Source organism: Aplidium turbinatum, chromosome 4, assembly GCF_918807975.1.
Source record: "Aplidium turbinatum chromosome 4, kaAplTurb1.1, whole genome shotgun sequence".
Classification (NCBI taxonomy): domain Eukaryota; kingdom Metazoa; phylum Chordata; class Ascidiacea; order Aplousobranchia; family Polyclinidae; genus Aplidium; species Aplidium turbinatum.
The window spans coordinates 30,138,534-30,160,360 of NC_137475.1; the positions used below are offsets into that span (position 1 = coordinate 30,138,534).

The 21,827-nt window shown below is 36.3% G+C and overlaps 1 protein-coding gene across 2 annotated transcripts; it reads right to left on the reverse strand.

The window, feature by feature from the left end:
- Window positions 1-998: 998 nt before the first annotated feature.
- LOC145769360 (uncharacterized) lies at window positions 999-17,323 on the reverse strand. Of its 2 annotated transcripts, none has more exons than XM_082580974.1 (8): window positions 16,952-17,323; window positions 16,050-16,278; window positions 13,904-14,049; window positions 12,222-12,651; window positions 11,215-11,339; window positions 5,954-6,256; window positions 3,916-4,200; window positions 999-1,851 (listed from the first exon to the last, which is right to left on the reverse strand). In XM_082580974.1, exons 1-8 carry the CDS (start codon window positions 17,007-17,009, stop codon window positions 1,340-1,342), a joined length of 2,088 nt encoding a protein of 695 aa, XP_082437100.1. In that variant the 5' UTR covers window positions 17,010-17,323; the 3' UTR covers window positions 999-1,339. The 2 variants fall into 2 exon arrangements, with proteins under 2 accessions (XP_082437100.1, XP_082437101.1); XM_082580975.1 differs by lacking the exon at window positions 16,952-17,323 and adding an exon at window positions 16,421-16,560.
- Window positions 17,324-21,827: the final 4,504 nt, after the last annotated feature.

The following is a 21,827-nucleotide window of genomic DNA, read 5'->3' on the forward strand; positions in this document are numbered from 1 at the left end:
CGACCCCAAGGTTGAAAAGCCCTGCTCTAAACTCAATTTCGGTAAAAGTTGCGCCTACGTGGTTTTGGAAATGGGCTCTTCATATGCATTGACTCAACTCAGTCATTCGTTTTTAAGCAAAAACTGTAATGTACTGGATCTGTATCACTATCAGCCTCACAAAAACTGAGGGCCGAATTTTTCTAGGGCCTAAGGCTATAGCCTTATTAGCCTAATGGTTAATCCGGCCCTGCATGTGCCTAAGGGCGGCAGATGATGCTGATACGTCTCAGTCACTTGTCTTCTCTGTAGCCACAACACCGATAGATGGAATTGATGGAGAAACAACAAAGTTTACCAAAAAAGACACGATTTTTTAGATTGTGATCGAACGGTCGTCTTCTTTATGTTTGATGGTGTAAAGAAAATTGGAGTATGAAAATTGTACTGGTTGGAATTACAAGAAAATTGGTTTTGTTTTTGAGACATTTTAATGAAGCTGGGCGAGGAATATGTGATGACAAATGTCAGAAGAAAATAAAAATAGGCAAGGCCGTTGACAGGAAAATTTGGGCCAGTACCAATGAGATCTCGGGCTCTACATCTTCTTAGAAAAAGTACTATATTTTAAGAATATATTGTAGTTTCTCCAAGATTCCAGCCCCTGAACTCTATCTTCTAGGAGAAAATTTCATTTATCAAGAAGATTAATTATTTTAAGCTGCAAAGATAAATGCCAAAATTGCAATTCGAAAAATGCTATTAAGGCTACAGCTAATTTTACTAACTTAGAACGAAAGACAAACGGTTAGGTATGACTGGGCTAGTAGCCAATAAGGCCAAAACACATTTTTGTTATCTGCCTGGCAATAAACAGTTTCATCACCCTAGTTTGGCTATAAAAGGGAGATCTGTGACGTTGCATGGTCTGCTAAATTGTAGCCAACTTTGTAGGCTACGTTCTCTTCTTCTAATAATAGTAAAGACAGAAATAATCAATTGATTTATTTGTACGTTATATTAAGTTTTCTCTTGTGACTTATTTGTTCTTGCATTGGACAAAATGAAGAACATTTTAAAAGACTCCAACAATTTTGCAAAGCGATTTAAGTCCAAAATATAATTATGTGCAGAATTAAACTAACACATTTGCAGTTGCAAACACGAAGTTTAATGGTATATCTGCTGCTCAAGCAGCTAGGAATAAAAAATTAACAACTAGTTGTTATTCAATAAAATGTGAAAAAACGGCGCAAAAGATCGACTGAACTTTAAAAAATTGTACAATAGTTTCTTCCTTGAGTAGCGTTTGTCCTGTATGCTATCACTTTAATATTATTCAATGAAGACTAAGAATGCTTCATCCAGGTCTTCCTCTTCTTGGTGGTCTGGAGCCACCTGGCCGCTGTGAAAATCGATTTTGTCCAAATGGTGTACGCGTAGGTCTACTACCAACAGGTCGTTGAGGACGAAAGTTTCCTCCATTACTTTGGTTTTGGCTTTCACCGCTTGGCGGCGGCGGCGGTGGAGGCATATTTTCACCGTTGGGTAGTGGTGGGGGGGACGGAGGTTGTTTTCGAGGGGGTTTTTCACAGCAAAATCTAACTCTATAGTTTCTGCATCTTCCACTGGATTGCTGATAATTTAAGCAGAACAAACCAAGTTCTGGCGTGATGAAGACCAAATCGTCTCCTCCTTCGATGTAAGGTCTTCTGGTCTTCGCAAGTTGTGCTTCAATTGCACTTGGTTTGCCTACACACTTTAAACGACCTGTCTGCTGTATCCTCATCAACGACTCATCATCTCCGCTCTGTTCCACAGAATCAAACCATCTAGACCACTGATGTCCACGAGAACACTTTCCGACTACAGCTGTTAAAAAAAACACAATCATTTATACACTGTGATATACTGTACAGTAATTTCCGGAGAGAGTCTTCTTTCTTGTACCATAGACAGGCAAGAAGTTGTTAAGACCGTCAGGAAGTTGAGATTTATTGCATTTTTAAAGATATTTTCAGATTCCTGATGAGGGCTTCAGTTAAGCCGAAAACCTTCGAAACTATTTGTAAATATGTAAAATATATTGTTATAATGCTCAACCATGTTGTATTGTTGTATTTTTCCTGTCCTATTTGTATGTGTTGGCAACCAAACATGGTAAGATTTGGCATCGTTGAAGACCAATGTTTAGGTTATCGGTCTGGCCTAGCCACCAGTGCTCTATAAATTCCGCCAAAGAACTTTTTAATTGGGCGTGAATATACACAACCAGTGGACCGATTCGCAATAAATTCGGATCAATTTGGCTTGCTTGCGGTGAGTTCTGATTTAACAGAGTTAATTGGTAGGTAGCCTACTTTTGTAAACAAAATCAAGTTTCATTTCGACGCAATATTAGTCCAGATCTTAGTCCTCGTATAACAGGGTTCTTAAACTGGGGTCCGTGGACCCCCAAGGGGTACGCGGACTAGTTTTAGGGGGTTCATGAAGGCCCAATGGAAATCTTAGTGTATAATTTCGAAAATGGAATACATTTTTAAAAGAAAAAAGATTAAGTTCAAAAAAACTATCCTATCAGCCCTATCAAACACAAAGCCACAATTTCATGTTCTTGTTGAAGACAAACAGCAGTATTCTTTACATTAATGAAATTAAATCAAAGAAATTGAAAAACAATCTGCATTCACTATTTCTTAAATTCAATAAAACATAAATTTTGTTACTATTTTATTTTAATTTTATTGCGTTATGTCCAGTTCATGCAGATCAAAAAGTTTCTCGGACCAGGCCACAAAGGGGGTCAACGCAAACCAAATTTTTATTAAGGGGTCCGAGTTAAAAAAAAAGTTTAAGAACCCCTGTCGTATAATAACATAAACTTGCAGAGAAATATATGAAAGCATTTTTCAAGTTTTTTTAAATTGCTTTTTGAATCTGTTTAAGAATTTCCGAGACCAGTAGCCTTCTTAAAAAATAGCTTGTTTCGCCATGCGCCAGCTTTAACACAACAAGCAAATCTATTTTCTACGCTTGACCTTGGCCAAATGCAAAATAAACTTAAGCCTGCATTTAACTAAGCAGTGGTTCTCAACCTTTTTGTCTTGGTGGACCTCTTTTGGTGCCTTCGAAGCGGTCGCGGACCCCTAAAAATTTCTATTTGAAACTTTGGTATTTCGCGTCTCCTTATGGAATCATATGTTACATAAGTTTCGAAGCACACTTAGAAGAAGTTTCTGAATTTGCAACGCACTTGACGATTGATGAGATTGACAAAATGTTGAGCTATATGTTGGCACACAGGATCAAACATCAGTAATCTATATGCTCATTGAATGTTTTTCTATACATTTTATCAAAACTTAACAGAATGCTTGCGACCGTTACCGTACAAAAAGTTTTTCTATTTTTTCATTTGCAATCAATATTAATTTGTTATAATCACAGTCATTGCAAAACTGTGAGTGGTGATAGACTGCTGAACAACATTTGCATTTCTAAGATAATCATTGATTAACAATCTACTGTTTCAAAAGAATTAAGTTTAACATTGCCTCATTAAAAGGTTTAAGTCATTTATATGATATTTTTTAGTAAAGAAACCAAACCTTTGTGCAAAGTCCTTTGCAATTTTAAACGACGCACCAGTGTGTTGCGAATTACAGTTTGAGAATCACTGTAGGCTAATACATAAATAAGCACATAAATAAAACTTTTTTAAATTTAAACAAACAATTTTTAAATTTCGTAATTTATCAATCATGCTAAAAACTCGAAAACTTTCGCGGACCCCCTGAAATCGCTTCACGGACCCCTTGGGGTCCGCGGACCCCCTGTTGAGAACCACTGCACTAAAGGGTCGTTGACAAGGTATGTACGATATAACGGGTTTCAATTAGTTGAAACCCGTGAAAAAAGAAAATTAAGACCGCTTACGTGGACAACAATATCGGACTTTATAATCGCTGCACTGCCCATCAGCCTGCAGTTGTGAAAAGCAAGCCAATCCTTGTGTAAGCTCAAATACAACATTTTCCCCTCCAGTTTGATAAGTCTGGTTTGATAGAAGTCTTGCACCGACAGCTGTGGGAGCATTGCATATTCTTCTCTGATAAAGATTTTTATGTGTTGTAAACAGCTCAAACTCTCCAAAACGACTTGGCATTCCCGAGTTAAAGAAAGGCGTCCATCCGTTTCGTAATGGACACTCACCAATGTAATCTGAAAACGTAAAGTAAATATGGTTTAACCATAGCTTCAAACTTAAAGGCATACTAAATGAAATTTTCAAACGAGAATTAAGCATTAAAATGCGTAAACTGAACATTCAAGAATACATTTCAAAAAAAATTACCGAAAAAAATTTGTTTTCAATGGCGCCGGCAAGGCCTAAAGTCCAATGTTTCATTTATTTTCATTTTTTTCAAAATGACCAAAAAGTGGAAACACTGCTCGAGAATACGTCACAAAAGACAGCAATAACAAAAGCCACGTTACCACATCTGATGTTTTAACATCAGATCTGAGGTTTTGAGCAAACTGTTTGATGTTTTGATGTTGAAATCTGATGTTTTGATGTACATACATACACAGCCTACAGTTAAATCGCCGGCAGTAACAACTGTTGCGTGATCAGCTGATTGCTCGTCTTTTGTGACGTAGACTGTACAGTCGCACGCTTCGCTGCTCAGGCCCATTCTGGTTTTGAAAGCTCTGACAAAAGTACGCGCGGAATGCTGATCAGACCGCAACGGGGCAAAATTTTATTGAAAATCGTTTTATGGTAGCAAGTTAAACACAAAGAACGTGGAAAATCGCCAAGTCAGGTTTTTCCTTTAGTACGGTATCCCTTTAAAGTTGATATTAAATACCAACCCAAATGGTGCACCCAGTGCTGGATTTACCATTAGACTAGAAAGGTTGAAGCGTAGGCCCTTAAGATTTAGGAAGATTTAGGTACGTAACCTAATATTTAGTAGTAGCCTAATATTTCATAAATGTTTACAATCAAATTACAAACTTTAGCTATCTTCAAATAGTTAATTTCAATCCCTTCCGCCCCCCAAATATTTTTATGTAGCCTATGCACTGACTAACAGACGTAACAGACTTTAAGTTAGCCTATTGGCCAATAGATATTGATATAGCCTACTATCAGTGTCAGTTACATTTTTTTGCATGAAATGACAAAATTATCATTTCTATATGGTGGCAATTGACTAGTGGATCGATGTTCGTTTCGTTGTCTCCCTGTCAGTATGGGAACTTGTGCCACTTTAGCATTGTATATACAACTTGCATATTTCGACCATGTACTGCTCCTGGCAAATAAACCATTGATTGATTGAGTGTCAGTCAAGTCTCGTAATGACGCCAATGAACAAAACAGTTGTTTTGGTTTTACGTAACTTAAATAAACTTTTTACCCTCTGTTGCAGCATCATTTGACAAAGTTTTACTATTGATTTGGGCTGAAAGTACTCCCAGAATGCACGACTTTAAGACATTTTCTTTAAAATTTTCTGGGGAGGTCTCCCAGACCCCCTACCGAAATATGCAATAATTCTTATTCCCCCCCCCCCGTCCCGAAATTCTGTGCTGGTAACTTCTCTGCTTGCGTGCATATTTTTCCATCACTAATAATTCACTATGGTATCAGTGGATGTTTGAAATACTCGTCTCAATGGCTGTTAGGATGGAGGTTAGGGCCAGATGGACAATAGCGTAGGGCCTGTCTTTCTCTAAATCCAGCCCTGGGTGTTTTTCCAGCTAATTCATTTTGCTATCACAAGTACAGTACCAGAGTAGCTTAGGCGAATGACACAAAACTCGAAAATGTACACGATTAAACTAGCCCTATCTAATGTACGCAGGCTACTACAAAACTACGTGTCGAATACTGGCCAACATGATATAATCAAAACATGACAAAGCACGATAGGTGTCAAAATTTAAAAAAAGAACAATGTTTCACCTTGACAGCAAAATCTCACTCTGTAATTTTGACATGGCTGATCATTGTCTTGTTCGCTGTTTCGACAAATCAGCCCCAAAGAAGGTGTAATCTCTAATGTGTTGTTTCCTTGTCCGTAAGATTGCATGGTGTCACTCAATTGTGCTTGTATGCCTGAAGGACTGGAACAAACTTGTCTCGGATATCTATTCCTTATCAGTTCTAAAGATTCCACGTCCCCTACGGCATACAATGGGTTGTCGATGTTAAACCACTCAGTCCACGATGTTGTTTCTGTCAAACATTGTCCAACAATATCTCCTCCTGCACAAAGAGAACAAAAAGTAAGTTTTTAGAATCGCCTTTTTCTTTATGTAGACTAAGTCAGTAATTTTCAAACTTTTTTGGACTACGGCACACCATAAAATTTCGGAATGACCTGCACACTGACTTAAAAAGTCACCGTTTTTTTTAAATATTGCTTTTCACTAACTTTTTGATCGAAGCTGTTGCATTGCAAAACTAAAGATGATTGAAGTTACTTAAAGTTAGTTGTCATGTAATCAATGTATGCCAGAAAATTCATTTACTTATGACTTTGTGCATTTATAGCCTTGATCCTGATTATAGTGTCATGTTCAAAATTAAATGGTTGGAGTAGTTTGATAATCAAGCGTTTTACGCAGTTACTAGTTGGCAATTTATACGAAAGCAAATATGCTCTCTTCTAAACTAATTTGATACTTCGCAGGTTTACGGTTGGAACATTCACATAACCTTCCAAGCTTTCGTGACACACAGTTTGGAAACCTCTGGACTAAGTAATCTGTTGAAGACCATAGTTGTTGCACAGCTTAATAAGCTGCTTAACCTTTTTGGAATTAGCACACATTTCGTCATTCAAAAATCAACAAGGAGAGAGAGACAGTGCATTTTTCTTTTCCTGATTTATTGGATGATAATAAATTGTCTTCAGAGATATTTTGCGTAATAATAGGCCTAATAAACTATTGATTGTTTTTGTCAATCATAGTAAAAGTCTTTGTCAAAAATCATTGTATTGTCAATCAAAGTAAAGCTTTCGGTTGATGTGCATCCACTAGATGCCGCTGAATGGACAAATGTTTTTAAAACACGATGCTTGAGGGCACATTCCATTGCATCACCAAGCTTTTATTTCTTTTCCATCCAAAACAAAAAGCAAAAACAGTAGCATACAACTTGTGTAAATGATTGTATGAGAGACACCATAGCCTACGCCATAATACAACTCAGAGAGCAAAAACCATCACATTTACATTGATTCAACCTCTGCAGACGTTTCAATCAATGCAAAAGTGACAAATTTGGCTGTCTGAGGAAAACTTATAGACTGGAAACAACTAAACGTGACAACACACACTTTGGTAGAAGTATCTGCTTGGGGCAGAAACATTTCCTGGTGCCTTTCTCCATTGTCATAGCACCTACGACGTTGATTTATCACAATGATAATATAAAGTCAGCCTCATAGCACAAGCGCCTTACTCATATTTTCTCCAAACTGAAAAATAACGACAAAACTCATTGTGTAAATGCCTAAATCACACACCTGAGTTGGGCAGTTATCGCTTTTGATATGTAGCGGATTTTCTGATTGGATAATGAGTAAAGAAGAAAAGCTATGTGATTCTGCATGGTTGTAAATGCTGAGTTACACGTTTATTTCAACTTGAAGAAAATATAGGAGGCACTTATGCTATGAGGCTGACGATAATCAGGCTAACTGCAACAAAACTTCAAACTTTCTTGCGAGTATTGTTATGCTCAAAACGTTGACATAAAAAACATATAGAGTGAAAATAGTTTTCAGTTTTTTCAGCAATATTTATGATAAATATAAAAATGGTGGTTTTATGGTTTAATCTTCCTTTTAGCTTAGGCTACAGGTTGATAGCAACATTGGTAAGGAATTTCAGACTCGTTTCTATCCACTTTCCGCCCCATCATAGGTTGCATATGATATAATGCATAAGATATTCAACCGTAATACTCTTAAGCTAAGCTATAGTTGCACTCCGAATGTTGCAAGCATCATATCCACCCACAATAAATCAATAATGCAGGCTGCAAATGAACTATATCAGCTTGGTTGCATTTGTAGGGTGAAATCATATTGCCTTTTGAATGGGCAATGCTTGCAGAAGGCCGTTATTTACAAAACCACCATTGATAACAGCCTTAAGGTTTCAACTTACATTGGTTGTTGCAAAACGACTTTTAAAAAACGTTTCTCCAACCACAAATTTTCCTTCATGGATAGGTCTAAACGAAATACCACAGAACTATTTAAGGCGGTTTGGGACCTGAGGGATAAGCTCATTGATCTTAAAATATCATGGTCCATCCACAGCATGCTCGGCCTTACAGTGGAGGTGGCTGCAACAATTGTGGCCTTTGTCTTGCTGAAAAGCTGGCCATTCTAAAGGCCTATTGTAGCCACTTTCTGAACAAACGTTCTGAACTATGTCGTTATCGCAACAAATTTGAACTCAAATACAGTACGGGTACTTCAAAATAACATAAATTTAATTTGATTTCTACAGGTTACCGGTACTACGGTTATCGCATCTTGCTTATCTATGACGTCACAAATGCTGTAATTAAATCTGGTTGGTTTCCATTTGAACGTCTCAATTGAGGCTTTTGTGGCATCCGATGGAGGTAGTCCTTTGAAATTCTGGTTTTTTTTGCAGATAAAATTAAGGTTATAATGTTTAATATCTTTTGATATATTACCGATTTACTGTTTTTGCATATTTTTCAGGACCTTCTGATGATCTCCCTTTTAGGGTGAAACAGGCTGTAGAGGTTTTAGAAAGTAATAACTACATTTGATGATAAGAATTTATATATCACTAAGTAAAAAAAAGTATTTGTGTTCTTTTTATAACAAGCGGTATCGGCCAAAACAAAAACATGTCAAGCATTTCTTTACTAAATGATCTTAAAACACATAACATTTCTCAAATCGGCAGAAAAACTTTTATTTTTAGAATAAAAGTTTTGAAATATCACAAACAATTTGAAGGCAGGAATTGATATTGCAGAAACCCGCAGAAAGTTTTCAACGTCTATGGCTTATCACATGTTGTGGTTTCTTATTTCGGTAAAGGAAAACGGTTTAAAAAGTAAAAAAACACGCATTTATTCACTAAAGTGGGAAAAACTAACCGGAAAAGACGATCTGGTACTATGACACATCCTCAAATGGGCGATCTACCTAATACAGAAAGTAATCACTAAGAAAACAAATCAATCAATAATAAATTACATAACATAAATTAAATCATATTTTATTGAAATACTATTGTGAGTGTTAGTCTGGTCAAATGTTTTAAGGTTCAGACTTTTAGGAAAATAAAGCTATTGATTTGTTTTCTCTATTCACTAACAAACTAACTGTTAATAAAACTAAAAAGAAATAATTTTGGCAGAGAAATGACTTTCGTTGCGAAAAGCTTTCGAATAGTGTTGTGCTGAACATATTTCAGCTGCAATAAATAATAATTCTTCAACCTGCAGCAATGATAGTCACCTGCCCATTTTTCAATTTTGCGGACCATTGTTCGTTTATATGTGCTTGTTCATTTCGAATTCACAACGAAATGAAATTGTTTTATTATTGAAACGAAACAAATGTTTTCACAAAGATTACTTCATTCGAAAAGAGATGTAGCCTAAATAAAGTTTTTTCATGGAATTAAATATATAAAGGGGCTTATGTTGTCAACCTTCTTGTGGTGAGTCCAAGAAACTGAACAAAAATCAGGCTAATTACAACAAATAGAGACACATCAGGGCATCTCTGGGGTGGTAAATGGATAAACCTTCAGCCCCAGAAAACGAAGAAAAAAAACAAAAGTTCCAGCACCCTCCAGCTTAACGCTGAAAGTTTTAGGACGAGTAAAATCGACGTCGTATAGGCTACAAAGAATAGTTCAACCAGGGCCGCGTTAACCGCCTGCCGTACCCCCGGCGGGAGGGCCCACAGCTGATTAAGGGTCCATTCATTTTAGTCTGTTTAATGTTTTTTGACTGTTTAAAAGATAAAAATACTACAAAAGCTCGATATAATCAATATCTAATTAAACCATGCAAAGCCGTATTTACTGTTTTTCAAACCCCCGGCTCGGAGCGTATATCTCTAACTAGAGGCCTACTCATATTTAGTTGGTGCTGCGTTTTTCGGCTTGAAATTTTACAATTTTTTTACCATTTTGTAAATTGTTTTCGCTCGTTTAACCACATTTTGTTCATCTCAGCGATATTGGGTAAGCATAGTTGGGAATTAAAGGAGTGAAATGTGTTTTGTGTCTAAAAAAAACTAACAAAATGATGCAATATTTCGAAGTAAACACTGCTCACTTAAATAGCCCAGTTAATTAATCATAATTAAATTGATAAATTTCAATATGAATCGAAATAGGTTATGAAGTGAAAATGTTATCTGTGAAGGTGGGTACACCTCAGGTAAAATTTTCGAAGTTCTAACCTGCTGAAATGGCTACAACACACTAGGCTATACGAACTTTTAATATTGAAATCCTTCTGTGGTTGTAAATAAAAAAATTTGAAATGGTAGGCTACCTTAAATTTTATACAAAACTTCTATATTGCTCCTAAAAATGCCTAAAATGTGACCAAAACAAAATTATATTTGTCAAAATTTTCTGGGGGGCAAGCCCCCACATTCCCTTTTTGTTTCATTTATTTGGACATTAAGTTTTGCATTGCGTTGTTCATTCATGTTATAAATTTTACTTTGTTAAAACTCTGTTCCTTTCCCTACTTTTTTCTAGATCCTCATCTGCATTGTCGGAATGGCCTATTAATTATTTTGTTTTCTATAAAATCTTAAAAGTTGTTTACTCTTTGCTCAGTGATGAATGTAAATGTTTTTCCCGCATTGAAAGAGTTTTCGCTCTAAACGCTTTCTGGTATTGTTTATAAAAGCAATCACTAAACATAGGGGCCCACTAGTGGACTTCGGGGAGGGGGGACGAGATGGTGCTGACACGGCCCTGAGTCCAACCACAAAAGAAAGATCGAAAAAAATACAATACGCTACTTTAAGATTACCAAATGTTTGAAACACCACCACCTCGACAACTTCCATTTACAAAATTTAAATAATATGTCAACAATATTTAAAAAAGTTACCACCAATTCTAAACCTTCAAAGCACCTACAAAATGATAAAACATCGCCTTGAACCCTTCGTTCAAGCCAAACACACTTACCACTGGCATATCTGGCGTTCACTCGCTGGATGATCGACTTAAATGGAGACCCAAAGCGTGTTAGCTGATCCAGTCTGTTAGTATAACATTCGACCGGCTCTTCTTCAGTGTATCTTTCACATTCGCTGTACAATATGAAAAGAAACAAAGAGTTTGTTGCTCATGCAGTCTACAATAGACTATTATAGTTACAGTTTCACGTAGCCTCAACAGCCCACTTTTTTTCTCTATGTACTCCAGGGCTACTCAACTAGCGGACTGCGGTCCGAATCCGGACCTTCTGAGTGTTGATGATGGACCTTGGGCTTCTGGAAGAATAACCTCATTGCCACGTTTCAGGGCCTGTTTAACAAATTTCTACTGGGAGGAAGCAATTTTTTCTGTGATTATTTTAGTAGCTGTGGGGCGAAGACACTGATAGTTTAGCTTTCATGGTTGCGTATAAAAAAACTTATTCACCAGACCTCTAAAAACATTCAACTTGTCAAACTGGACCTTTGTTAACATTAGTTGAGTAACCCTGATGTAGGCTACGCAATTGCACCACAATTTTTAACACCTGTAAAACAACTTTTCTGTCAAAACTGAAATCACCAAGATATGTGAAGAGATCTTTTCAGATATATCAATCTGATTGTAAGAGAATTGATTGTGAATTTTTTTTTTATTGGTTTACCGAAGTTAGTCATAAAACTTTTAGAATGATTGGTCTTCTGTATTAGGCTATTACATTTGTACGATTAGGAATAAAGTATGGTCCAATTAGTTTTATACTAGCCACAGATGGAGAACTTTGATGTTTAATGAAGATCTACAACGCGGTCTAATACCGTAAAATATATTTGGTTTTAAGATTAAAAAAGTTGCACATCATTCGTCTATTTATTCTATGATTTTGAAACTAATTTTTATCTCGACATTTACAGTCGACAAAAGCTGACAATTATCAGTTACATTTCAAAAAGCACGATTAACTGAGCTTGGTCATCCCTAGCTAGGTCACTTACGTGCAAACAGTAAAGTTTTCAACAAAATCTACAACGCTGTCAATGTTGAATAGATTTTCAGTGCTGATGTCGCGCCTTGGCCTTGAACGTGGTCGAGGAGGCCTGTATCCCAGTGGAATAAGTCTTCTTAATTCTCTTCTATAGTTGCGAGATATCTGGGGGCATTCTGAATTGCGAGGAGGTTGTCGTGGTCGAGGTGGTGGAAGCGGTGGAGGAAGCATACCATCATTTCCGCCTCCTCCTTCTCTTCCTCCTCCACTGTCGCCTCCTCCACCACCTCCGCCTCCTCCACCATCTCTACCCCCTTCATTATTGCTTCCTCCGCCTCCTCCACCCCTTCTTCCTTTTCCTCCTCCTCTTTCACCATTGCTTCCTCCTCTTCCTCCACCTCCACCACCTCCCGGAGAAGCTTGTCTTTTCTTTCTTGAAACTGCATTGTCAGTACCGTAAACTGCAAAGTTTGGCATTATGTGAAGTAAATAATGACAGTAAGCAAATTACTAGATTGTAAATCGCGGTTTATAAAGTTTTTGGTCATTTTTTGTGCGGTTTACATTCAAAGACAGCTTACAGTTTGTGAAGACTTGCAAAAGAGTAAATACGACATGAAGAGTGGGATAAACCGTAATTAATGATTGTAAGTAAGAATAGACAAAACACAATTCAAACTTGGATATTTTTTGTTTCATTTCTGCAATATTTGATATAGTAATTTGAGCATTAATAAATCGAATTAATCAAATAGTTTTAAAAACACGATGACAAGTTAAATTAACCTTCACAATAGGGACGTAGCCACGGGGGGCTTTGAGGAGCAATCGCACTCTCAAAATGTTATCTTTCCTCAAAGAAATTCATGCTTCATATTATCACAACGTTTCAATGGCATCGTATTATATGTTGAATGACGTTTCATAAATGTTTAGCTGCATTCAGTGGCTATATTTTTCAACAAAATCCTTATTTTAAACATTAAAATGTTTGCTCCCAAATAGTTGCTTTTGCCCCCTTTACAATTTTTTTTTTATCTGTTTTGTTTGAATTTAACTTCAAATTACAGGGCGGGGAAACCCAAATTAACTTTGCGAGTTTTTTGTTTCAGTGTGATGTCTTTGTGTACAACATGCGTTTTAGCAATAAAAAAATCCAAATTTTGTTGCCCTCGTCTCGCTAAGGCCGCTTTTGTTTGATACCCGTTTGCGAGGTCTCGTTGCGCATCAAGCTGTGATTCTGTTCGCTGTGACGTCACAAGGTACATATAGTTGTGGCCAAAAGTTTAAGACCAGACTTGATTTATGACGACTTTTGCATTACTTCAAAATACTGCATCAGATATAAGATGATGCAACTGAAACAATATATGATGCAGTATTTTGAAGTAATGCAAAAATCGTCATAAATCAAGTCTGGTCTTAAACTTTTGGCCACAACTATATGTACCTTGTGACGTCACAGCGAACAGAATCACAGCTTGATGCGCGCGAGACCTCGCAAACGGGTATCAAACAAAAGCGGCCTTAGCGAGACGAGGGCAACAAAATTAGAGTTTTTTTTTGCTAAAACGCATGTTGTACACAATGACATCACGCTGAAACAAAAAACTCGCAAAAAGTTAATTTGGATTTCCCCGCCCTTTAAGTATGTTTTTCAATGCAGATGTTTAGATTTTTAAAACTACAAACCTATTGTTTCTACAGTACTGTTTTTTGTAACTCCTTTTTCTTCCGAGTACATTTCAATGCACCGTTTAATTGTTTCAGTTAACTGCTCGTCCACAAACGTATCCACTCTGGACATCCAGCAAGTTGTTTCATTGTACGCTTCTTCCCTAAAAAGTAAAAATGACGATTGTTATCACTGGACGTCATAAAAACTAAAGTAGGTCATTTCTAGCTTCCATTTATTTCCATTCAAAATATCGTCATGATTTTGAAAGTTTTAAACAAAATTTAGCAAAGGCAAAGCTCTGCTGCAAAGCTGGCTATCATGATACAACTTCTCAAGCAGGTTTTCATATAAAAACACTTCTAGTGTTGTGTTTACTAGACTATTGTGGTGCAGTAAAATAGGAACTCTGACAAAAGTTAGGCTATACCTACAAAATTTAATATTTACTAAATAGCAAAATTTAAGTTATTAAAAACGCATAGTTTTAGAAATATAATCTACTGCAGTGGTTCCCAACCAGGGGGTCGCAGAGCATTTTATAGGGGGTCGCGAAGCTGTTGCTCGTGCAACAACAAAAGTGAATGTGAGTAGGACGAGGTACCGGTCCGCTAGCCATTTCATTTGGATTGCTTGTAGCACAACATTATTGCATCGGTATGGTATGCGTCCACTGTGATGTAATAAGCGTGATTGTAGGTCCTACAGTTACGTTTATTACATCACAGTGGACGCATACTGTGTAGGACTATTCGCTGTAAAAGTGTAAATTGAAACTCTATTAACGAAGTAGCCTTGTATATTAGACAACAGAGATCAGTCAATACTCGAGATTGCTAAAAAATAGTTAAAGGGAGCATCGATCAATGGAGAAAAAACAAAAATACGTTGAAGAGTACATTAACCTTGGCTTTATTTCTTGATTGACCAATGGTGTTGAGAAGTCACAGTGTGTTCTCTGCAACGTTGTTCTTACCGCAGAATCATTGAAACCATCAAAATTGAAACGCCGTTTAGAAACCAAACACCCTCAACATGCTAAAAAGGATGCAGAAATTCTTTAAACGCCATGAACCTGGTCTCAAGCGGCTACGGCTTGACGCTTCTGGAAATTTTCATCAGGAAAAACTGGCTGTAATTCAGGCGTCCTATGAAGTCGCACTGGAAATTGCCAAAGGAAAGAAACCTCACACTATTGGGGAAACACTTGTGAAGCCATGCTTGTTAAAAATGGTAAAGCTGGTTCTCGGGGATGCAAGTGCGGCGAAAGTTAAACATTTTTAGTGCTGCCTTTTGTTGTATTATTTGTTAATAGTAAGTTATACTTGCATTTAGGAAAGAATATAAGTGGGGGTCGCGGTATCTACGAAATTTTTTAAAGGGGGTCACCAAGACAAAAAGGTTGGGAACCACTGATCTACTGTATAACACTAAGGTGACTAAGCGATAAGATATAGACAGGGTCGGATTAGCAAACTGAATCGGCCCTGAAATTTAGAAACTAAAGCGGTCCACTTTTTTAAAACCAAATTTATATCCTATACGACAAACAGTTCTAATGCTCATTTCAAAAACTATTTTTTTAAATAGTGAATTTATTACGTTTTAACAGCCAAATTTTTATCCTTTTTACATCATCAAATGCGTCGAAAAATCATTTCTGTATATAAATTTAAAAAACATGCAGAAAGTACACATTTTTGGCGTACTCCACGCTTGATGTTTATTTCATTTAAAAAGAATCTTTTTCTATGCGAATAAATGCTTCTTGATTCCAATATCTACAAAGATTGCTATCTTTGGCAAAATAAACCTATATTATGCGATTGTGTATTTTAACTAACTTTTTTCTTGGTAGCCTACACAGTAAAAGACAATGATTGCCCGGTTGGCGTACATACAAAATTTCAACCGGCCCACATTCAAATATTCAATCGGTCCATCCGGAAAGTCTTCAAATTCTCGGTGAGCTAATCCTCTCCTGGATATAGCTAATCCTCGTCCGCCAAGCAATTGAATGACTCCTCGCAAACAGGTCGGATTAATTTATCAGCTCTCTGATATAATTTTATTCAAGTGGTAGCCTACGACATTCTAACACGAGACTACGGCTCCATCTGCGTTGGAAGAGCTATTATCAAGTTATTGCAACAAATCACTTACCCTGCACAATTGCTGTTTTCTGTATAGTAAAACCAATTGGAATCACTTATAGTCCACTCAGTGGCACTAAACCAGTCGAAAGAAAAGTTACTATTTTCCGTCATGCACTTTGTGAAGAACATCGTGAGGGGAGAGATTTCATCATCTTTGCTTCCTGTTTGTCTTTTACGCCTTCTGTGGCTATAATAGTCATCATCGTCATCATCACCGCCTTCATTGTAGTGACACGCTGTATAGGAATAGAAAGGGAATTGAGTAGATTTTAATCGCCTACCGTATGGGTGGGTTTCAATTTTTCAATTGCTGTAACTCATATGACAATTGTATACCATGATTTGAAAATAAAATAGCCTAAAGTTGCTATCATTTACGTTCTGTATAGACTACTTCATTGGAATACCCTATAAGCTACTTGTGGGCCTATTAGGTAGGCTAGCCTATGCTTCTTCAAATGCTTTTAATGCTTCTTCAAATCTTCTTCTTGCTTATGGGGCAGCTTCTTCAAATATAATCACCAATTTACAGCATCATGTTTAAAACAAACATATTCAATCAAACAATGCATTAAAATAACCACTACACAGTTAGTAAAACATGCTCTGTCAGTTGGTTTATTATTTTGTATTGAAAATAACAAAAGGATAAATTGATTTAAGTTATGCAAAATAGATTTTTGTTTATCTTTCAGGTATATAGCCTTTGTAGTTTGTACCAAAGGTGTTGCAAAGATAATACGAATCTTTATACTTGCAATGTTTTACTTGTACTTTGAATAAGCAGAAGATGCTATTGGTAGCTTATAGCGAAATAGATGCTGTAATAAATTATGATTAGATTGTTGTGCAACTGCGGGCATTCGATGAATGCAAATTAGCGGTAGCCTTCTAGTTGTATTGACTTACGTATTACTATTTCCGAGCATAAAACAAGGACAAAGAAAAGCAAAAAAGTCTTTTTCATACTTCTTTCTTCAAAGGCGGTTTGCTTGATAAAAAAAGATAAATAAATACCGTCTAAAGACTATTCACCGAACTCAAGATATCTTTGTTCCCCTAATTACCACAAACTCTGAGGGAGTTTGCCGGCCACTGAAAGAGTAGACAGGTCATATTCAAGGCCTATGAGAGGGGGTACGGAAGGTACGGCGTACTCTTGAAGCAGTACCGGTCTTTGGGGTGTGCAAACCGTGCGATCGCTCAGGGCCCGCAAATTAGAGGGCCTGCAATTGACTGAAAAAATGCAGTAATCCGAAAAATGCCAATTAAAACATGATCTTATCCTTTTGCTATGCCACCGGACAGCACCATTTTGCATTATTAGTGATTTTCCTAAACACGAATTTTTTTTATAAACACGAAATATTTTTCTTCACCCACTCTGTAATTCTGAATATATATATTTTAGGTGATAATCACTTCATAGCTACTTGCGTCTACTTTACAAAAAAATAATTTCAGCTGAAAACTGCAACAACTTTAAACATAACGACGGAAATCGTGATCGAGAGCAAGGATTTCGCGGTTTACGGAAACATCTCTAATGCGTAATTACACAGTTGGGGAAATTCGTGGATATTACAAATCTTTCAATTGCATGTTTATTTGGAATAAATTTAATTATACTTCCCGATTCCATTCATGTTTCGCTGGTCATTCTAGGCTAACCAGAAGAAAATTTACAGCAAAGTTCTAAAGTGCAGACAGTCAGAAAGTTTTCAATTTGATTTAAGGGAAAGGTTTTTGGGCCTAGTTCAAACATTTGCTGATTGTTGAAATCTGAAAAGGATTTTGGTCTAACTTTTAGTGCAGAAATAGTGATAACAATTTTCTTACCTGTGCCATTTCAGTTTTTGAGTTTAGGCTAAACAAACATTAGCCTGTTTATTTTGAAATTCGTGTTTCGGGTTATTTTACTAAATATTTGTGGTTAGGGAAATCACATATAATATTCATACACAAATTTTTGTTGAACATCCTCTCAGAATGCACCAAATTCAAAGTAATTTTTCAAAAAAATTCTAGGAGAGGCCCCCAGGCCCCTCGTTCGCCCGCCGGCCGTCAAAAACCCCTCCCCTTTCAAAATACCTAGCTACGCTACTGAATTGGATCATTGTCATTAGGGCCCGCAAAGCATATTTTGCACAGGGCCCGAAATACTTTATGCTTTAATAAGATGTTATGTTTGAGCCTTGGTAGAGAGCTTGACTTGTACCAGATAAATGTAACACTCAGTTACGTTAACGGATTTAACATTTTCGATCAAACACACACAAAAAAACAAGAAAAAAAGCTACTAAGCTTAAATCCAACGTTTTCGACCCCACATATTGTCCTCATCAGAGATAATTATAGGCTACATCTAAGAGTACCGGTAATAAATAAATCAATTTGAAAATTTTATATTGAAGTTGTAGGCCTACAACCGACACCTCTCAACAGCACCATCAACAACTGACACACGAATTCAATGCAAGATACACAAACAGGCGAGGGACAGATCATATGATATGCACAACACAAAACACCAAATAATAGTTTTTTTGCCGCCTGATACTATTATTGCGCACAGATATCAACAGCAAAATGTTGTATGATGTGCAATACGCCTAAGCAAAAGTCACTCGTTTTTCCCAAAACAAAGGGGGCCCGAAGTGAGAGGGGGGCCCGGAGTAACTCTTCGTACCCCTAGTGAAAATTTCTCTCAGAGGCCCTGGTCATATTTAGTAGTTGTATATTAACAGTATTTTAGCACTTTCAATATTTATATTTAGGCAGTAAATCACAGTTCTATAGTTTTTGGGATAATGGCTTAAAACCCTCAATAAACTCGAACCCATTGTTTTAAAAGCGATTTGTCACTTCGAAATTAAAAATGAGACAAACCTTATCCCATTCCTTGAATTACTTAACTATTTCAAGTAGGTCCAATGCGTTGAAAAAAATTGAAGATGCTTTTACTTCGGAATTAGCAATTAAACAAGTCTATTTATGCTGCATAAAAGCTTAATTGATTTATGTAGAATGGTTTTGAAGTTAAACTCCTGCTTAAAGTACTTTACTTGTATCGAACCGACACCGCCACTCCCTTTATGTAGGTCAGCTTGCTTAAACAAGCTAATCCGAATTTATGGTTTTGACCACAGTTATTTTTGTTGATGAAAAGTTTTCAAAAGTAGCCTAGACTTTTTTGTTTAAACATCTCTGGGACGGTAGTCTATTAGCGACAAACTAAGATTTAGGGATAGAATCAATCAGTAGCGGACACAGAAACGTTCTCCCCAAAAATGGGAGAATAAATGCATTTTTTCCGTTTTTTAAAATATTCTTTCGGTTTGCTCGCTCAACCAGTTCAAATTCACCTAATCAACGGCATAAATGACACATCTATTTAACAATAGCACATTCATTCTAAGATGATAGAAAGAAGTTTGATTAGTTTAGTTAGTTGTTGTTTAGTTTAGTTGTTTTTTTTTATTTCTGACCATCATATCAAAACAATACACGTCAACATAGCAAAGGTCAAGAAAAAGGTAGAAGCGACAAAACGCGAACGTTAAAACGTGCTTGTGATCGAAGTAAGTTATTGAGTTGAAAAAAATTTGGCACGGTCGCAACACCTTCAGAAAAATTTAAGATATAAAGGGAAAATAAAAAAATAAAAAATGTTACAAAACAAATAAACATATATAAGCTATAACTTTATTAGCCTACATAACTTTAGCTGATATATTGAAGATTTGTATGGACAGTTGCTATGAAGATAGGCCATGGTGCGTTATCAAGAGTGCTGATGGTCGTAAGGGGAACACGTCTTGATGCGTTTAGCTCATAGCAAAGAGCAAGGCAGGCAAAGAAAACCCCACAAAGAAATCCTACCACGGGCAAAGCAATTTCAAGCGCAACGCACCAGGCCTTGCACAACTCACAAAATAGATAGGCTATAACTTGACGACATGAAACAATGACAAAAAACAAATAAATCGAACTAGCAAAAAACAACATCATCATCTTGCGGAAATTCAATTACAAGCCTTTCAAACAACTGAAAAGTAGTGCTATTTTTTTAAGCAAAAAGATAATCATTCAGCTACGCTACTGTACAGAATATAAAGTCAGCAAGTTGAAAAAAATTGTAAAGTCTGCTTCCTTCCGAACTGGCGCCATCTTCCCTGAATCAAAATAGGGACTAAAAACGTTGTTAAAATATTTTATTGAAAACCGACACTTCAGTTTTCATTAAAAAGTATTTTAAACTTTAAACTGAAATTTTGACCAAGACTTTTATTAAAATCTAACTTCTACAAATTTAACTCTTAAAAGTGTGTGTCCTAAACAAAAAGCAGTTTTTGAGTAAACAAGACAACAAATAAGCTCAAAAATAAACTAAAAACGTCAAACGTTGTCAAAAGCGTTTATGAACAAGCCTTTACACTTTTTACCAATTGTATAGTTAATTTTATTTCAATCATTTCTGCTTCGACTAGATTTTGATGATCTTCATTTTTTTAAAAACCACATTTTTTTAAATTTCCTTCTTGTATCTTCCATTCAATTTAAATTACAATCCGGTCATAATATGCGCGTTGCTGTGAACGTGGTAAACTATGCCATTGCTTGCGATCAGTTTGAGGCTTGTCCCCTCACGCCGCACTTAGCTGAAAGCAGAAAGTCAACAACGCACTGGTGAGATGTTGAGCAGGAGGCTGGAAATTAAAAATACTTTAATTTATTTATTGCAGAGTAGACTGCATAAAACCAAAAGTATAAAAAAGACTCAAATCTTTTTCTTAGTCTGTGAAGTTACCAAGCTTTTTCAAAAGTAGATAAACCTAGCATAACCTTGATACAGTAACATGAAATTTTGTGTTGTTTTTGCCATGCTGCCTTCAACGTTCTGTTCTGACCAGGATCATCTATCTTTGAAGCTTTGATTAACCATTGTAGCCCAACCTATATGATTCAATAGGAGCTGGGCTGGGCCTATTAAGCTTCATAAATCAAAATGCTAACTTGTTAGTAAAATCAATCGACATTACGTAAAATTGCTTTGGTTGTCATCTTTTGTAGCCTATACCAAGTACCTCGAGGTACGCCCCAAGGCTTGCGAACCAACCCAAAACACACCACTTAATTATTATTAGTTTTGAATGAGAAACTAAATTTGTGGATGATGATGTTAATATGACGTAGTCTATATTTTGTGTCTTAAATTCTGCACAACAACGGCAAAATAGATAAAACTTCACAAGGCGAAGTTAATTCTGATATAAAGTAAATGCACGCAACGAGATAATATTGTAATAACCACTGCTACTGCAGGTGTGCTGATTTTATCAGCAAACGGATTTTTTTTTTACAAATTTCCATTTTATTGCAAGCCTGAAATCATTATACTGATCCTTATCAATGTCGTTTTCATGTCGGTTGTTCCTGCATTGATATTTCTAAACATAAAATTGATAATCTCCAGTGATTATCACAAATGTTCACTAAAGTTATTTTTTTCTTTTGCACAAAAATTGTTTTGCGCCCCGACATAAACTGATATAATTGCAGTAGGCTACCCCAAAGTTAGCAAAGGGCAAAACATTCGTAATATAATTAGAGTAGGCCTAAGCTAAGTTTGAAAACTGTTTGAAATAGTTTACAACAGTAGCCTAAAAGCATTTTGAAAATTCAAAACATTTATTGTAAGCTGTAGGCTATTAATAATAATGTTTTTTATTCATTTCAAAATAATTATTTTTGGAGATAAAATTAGCTGTAAGCCTATAGAGTG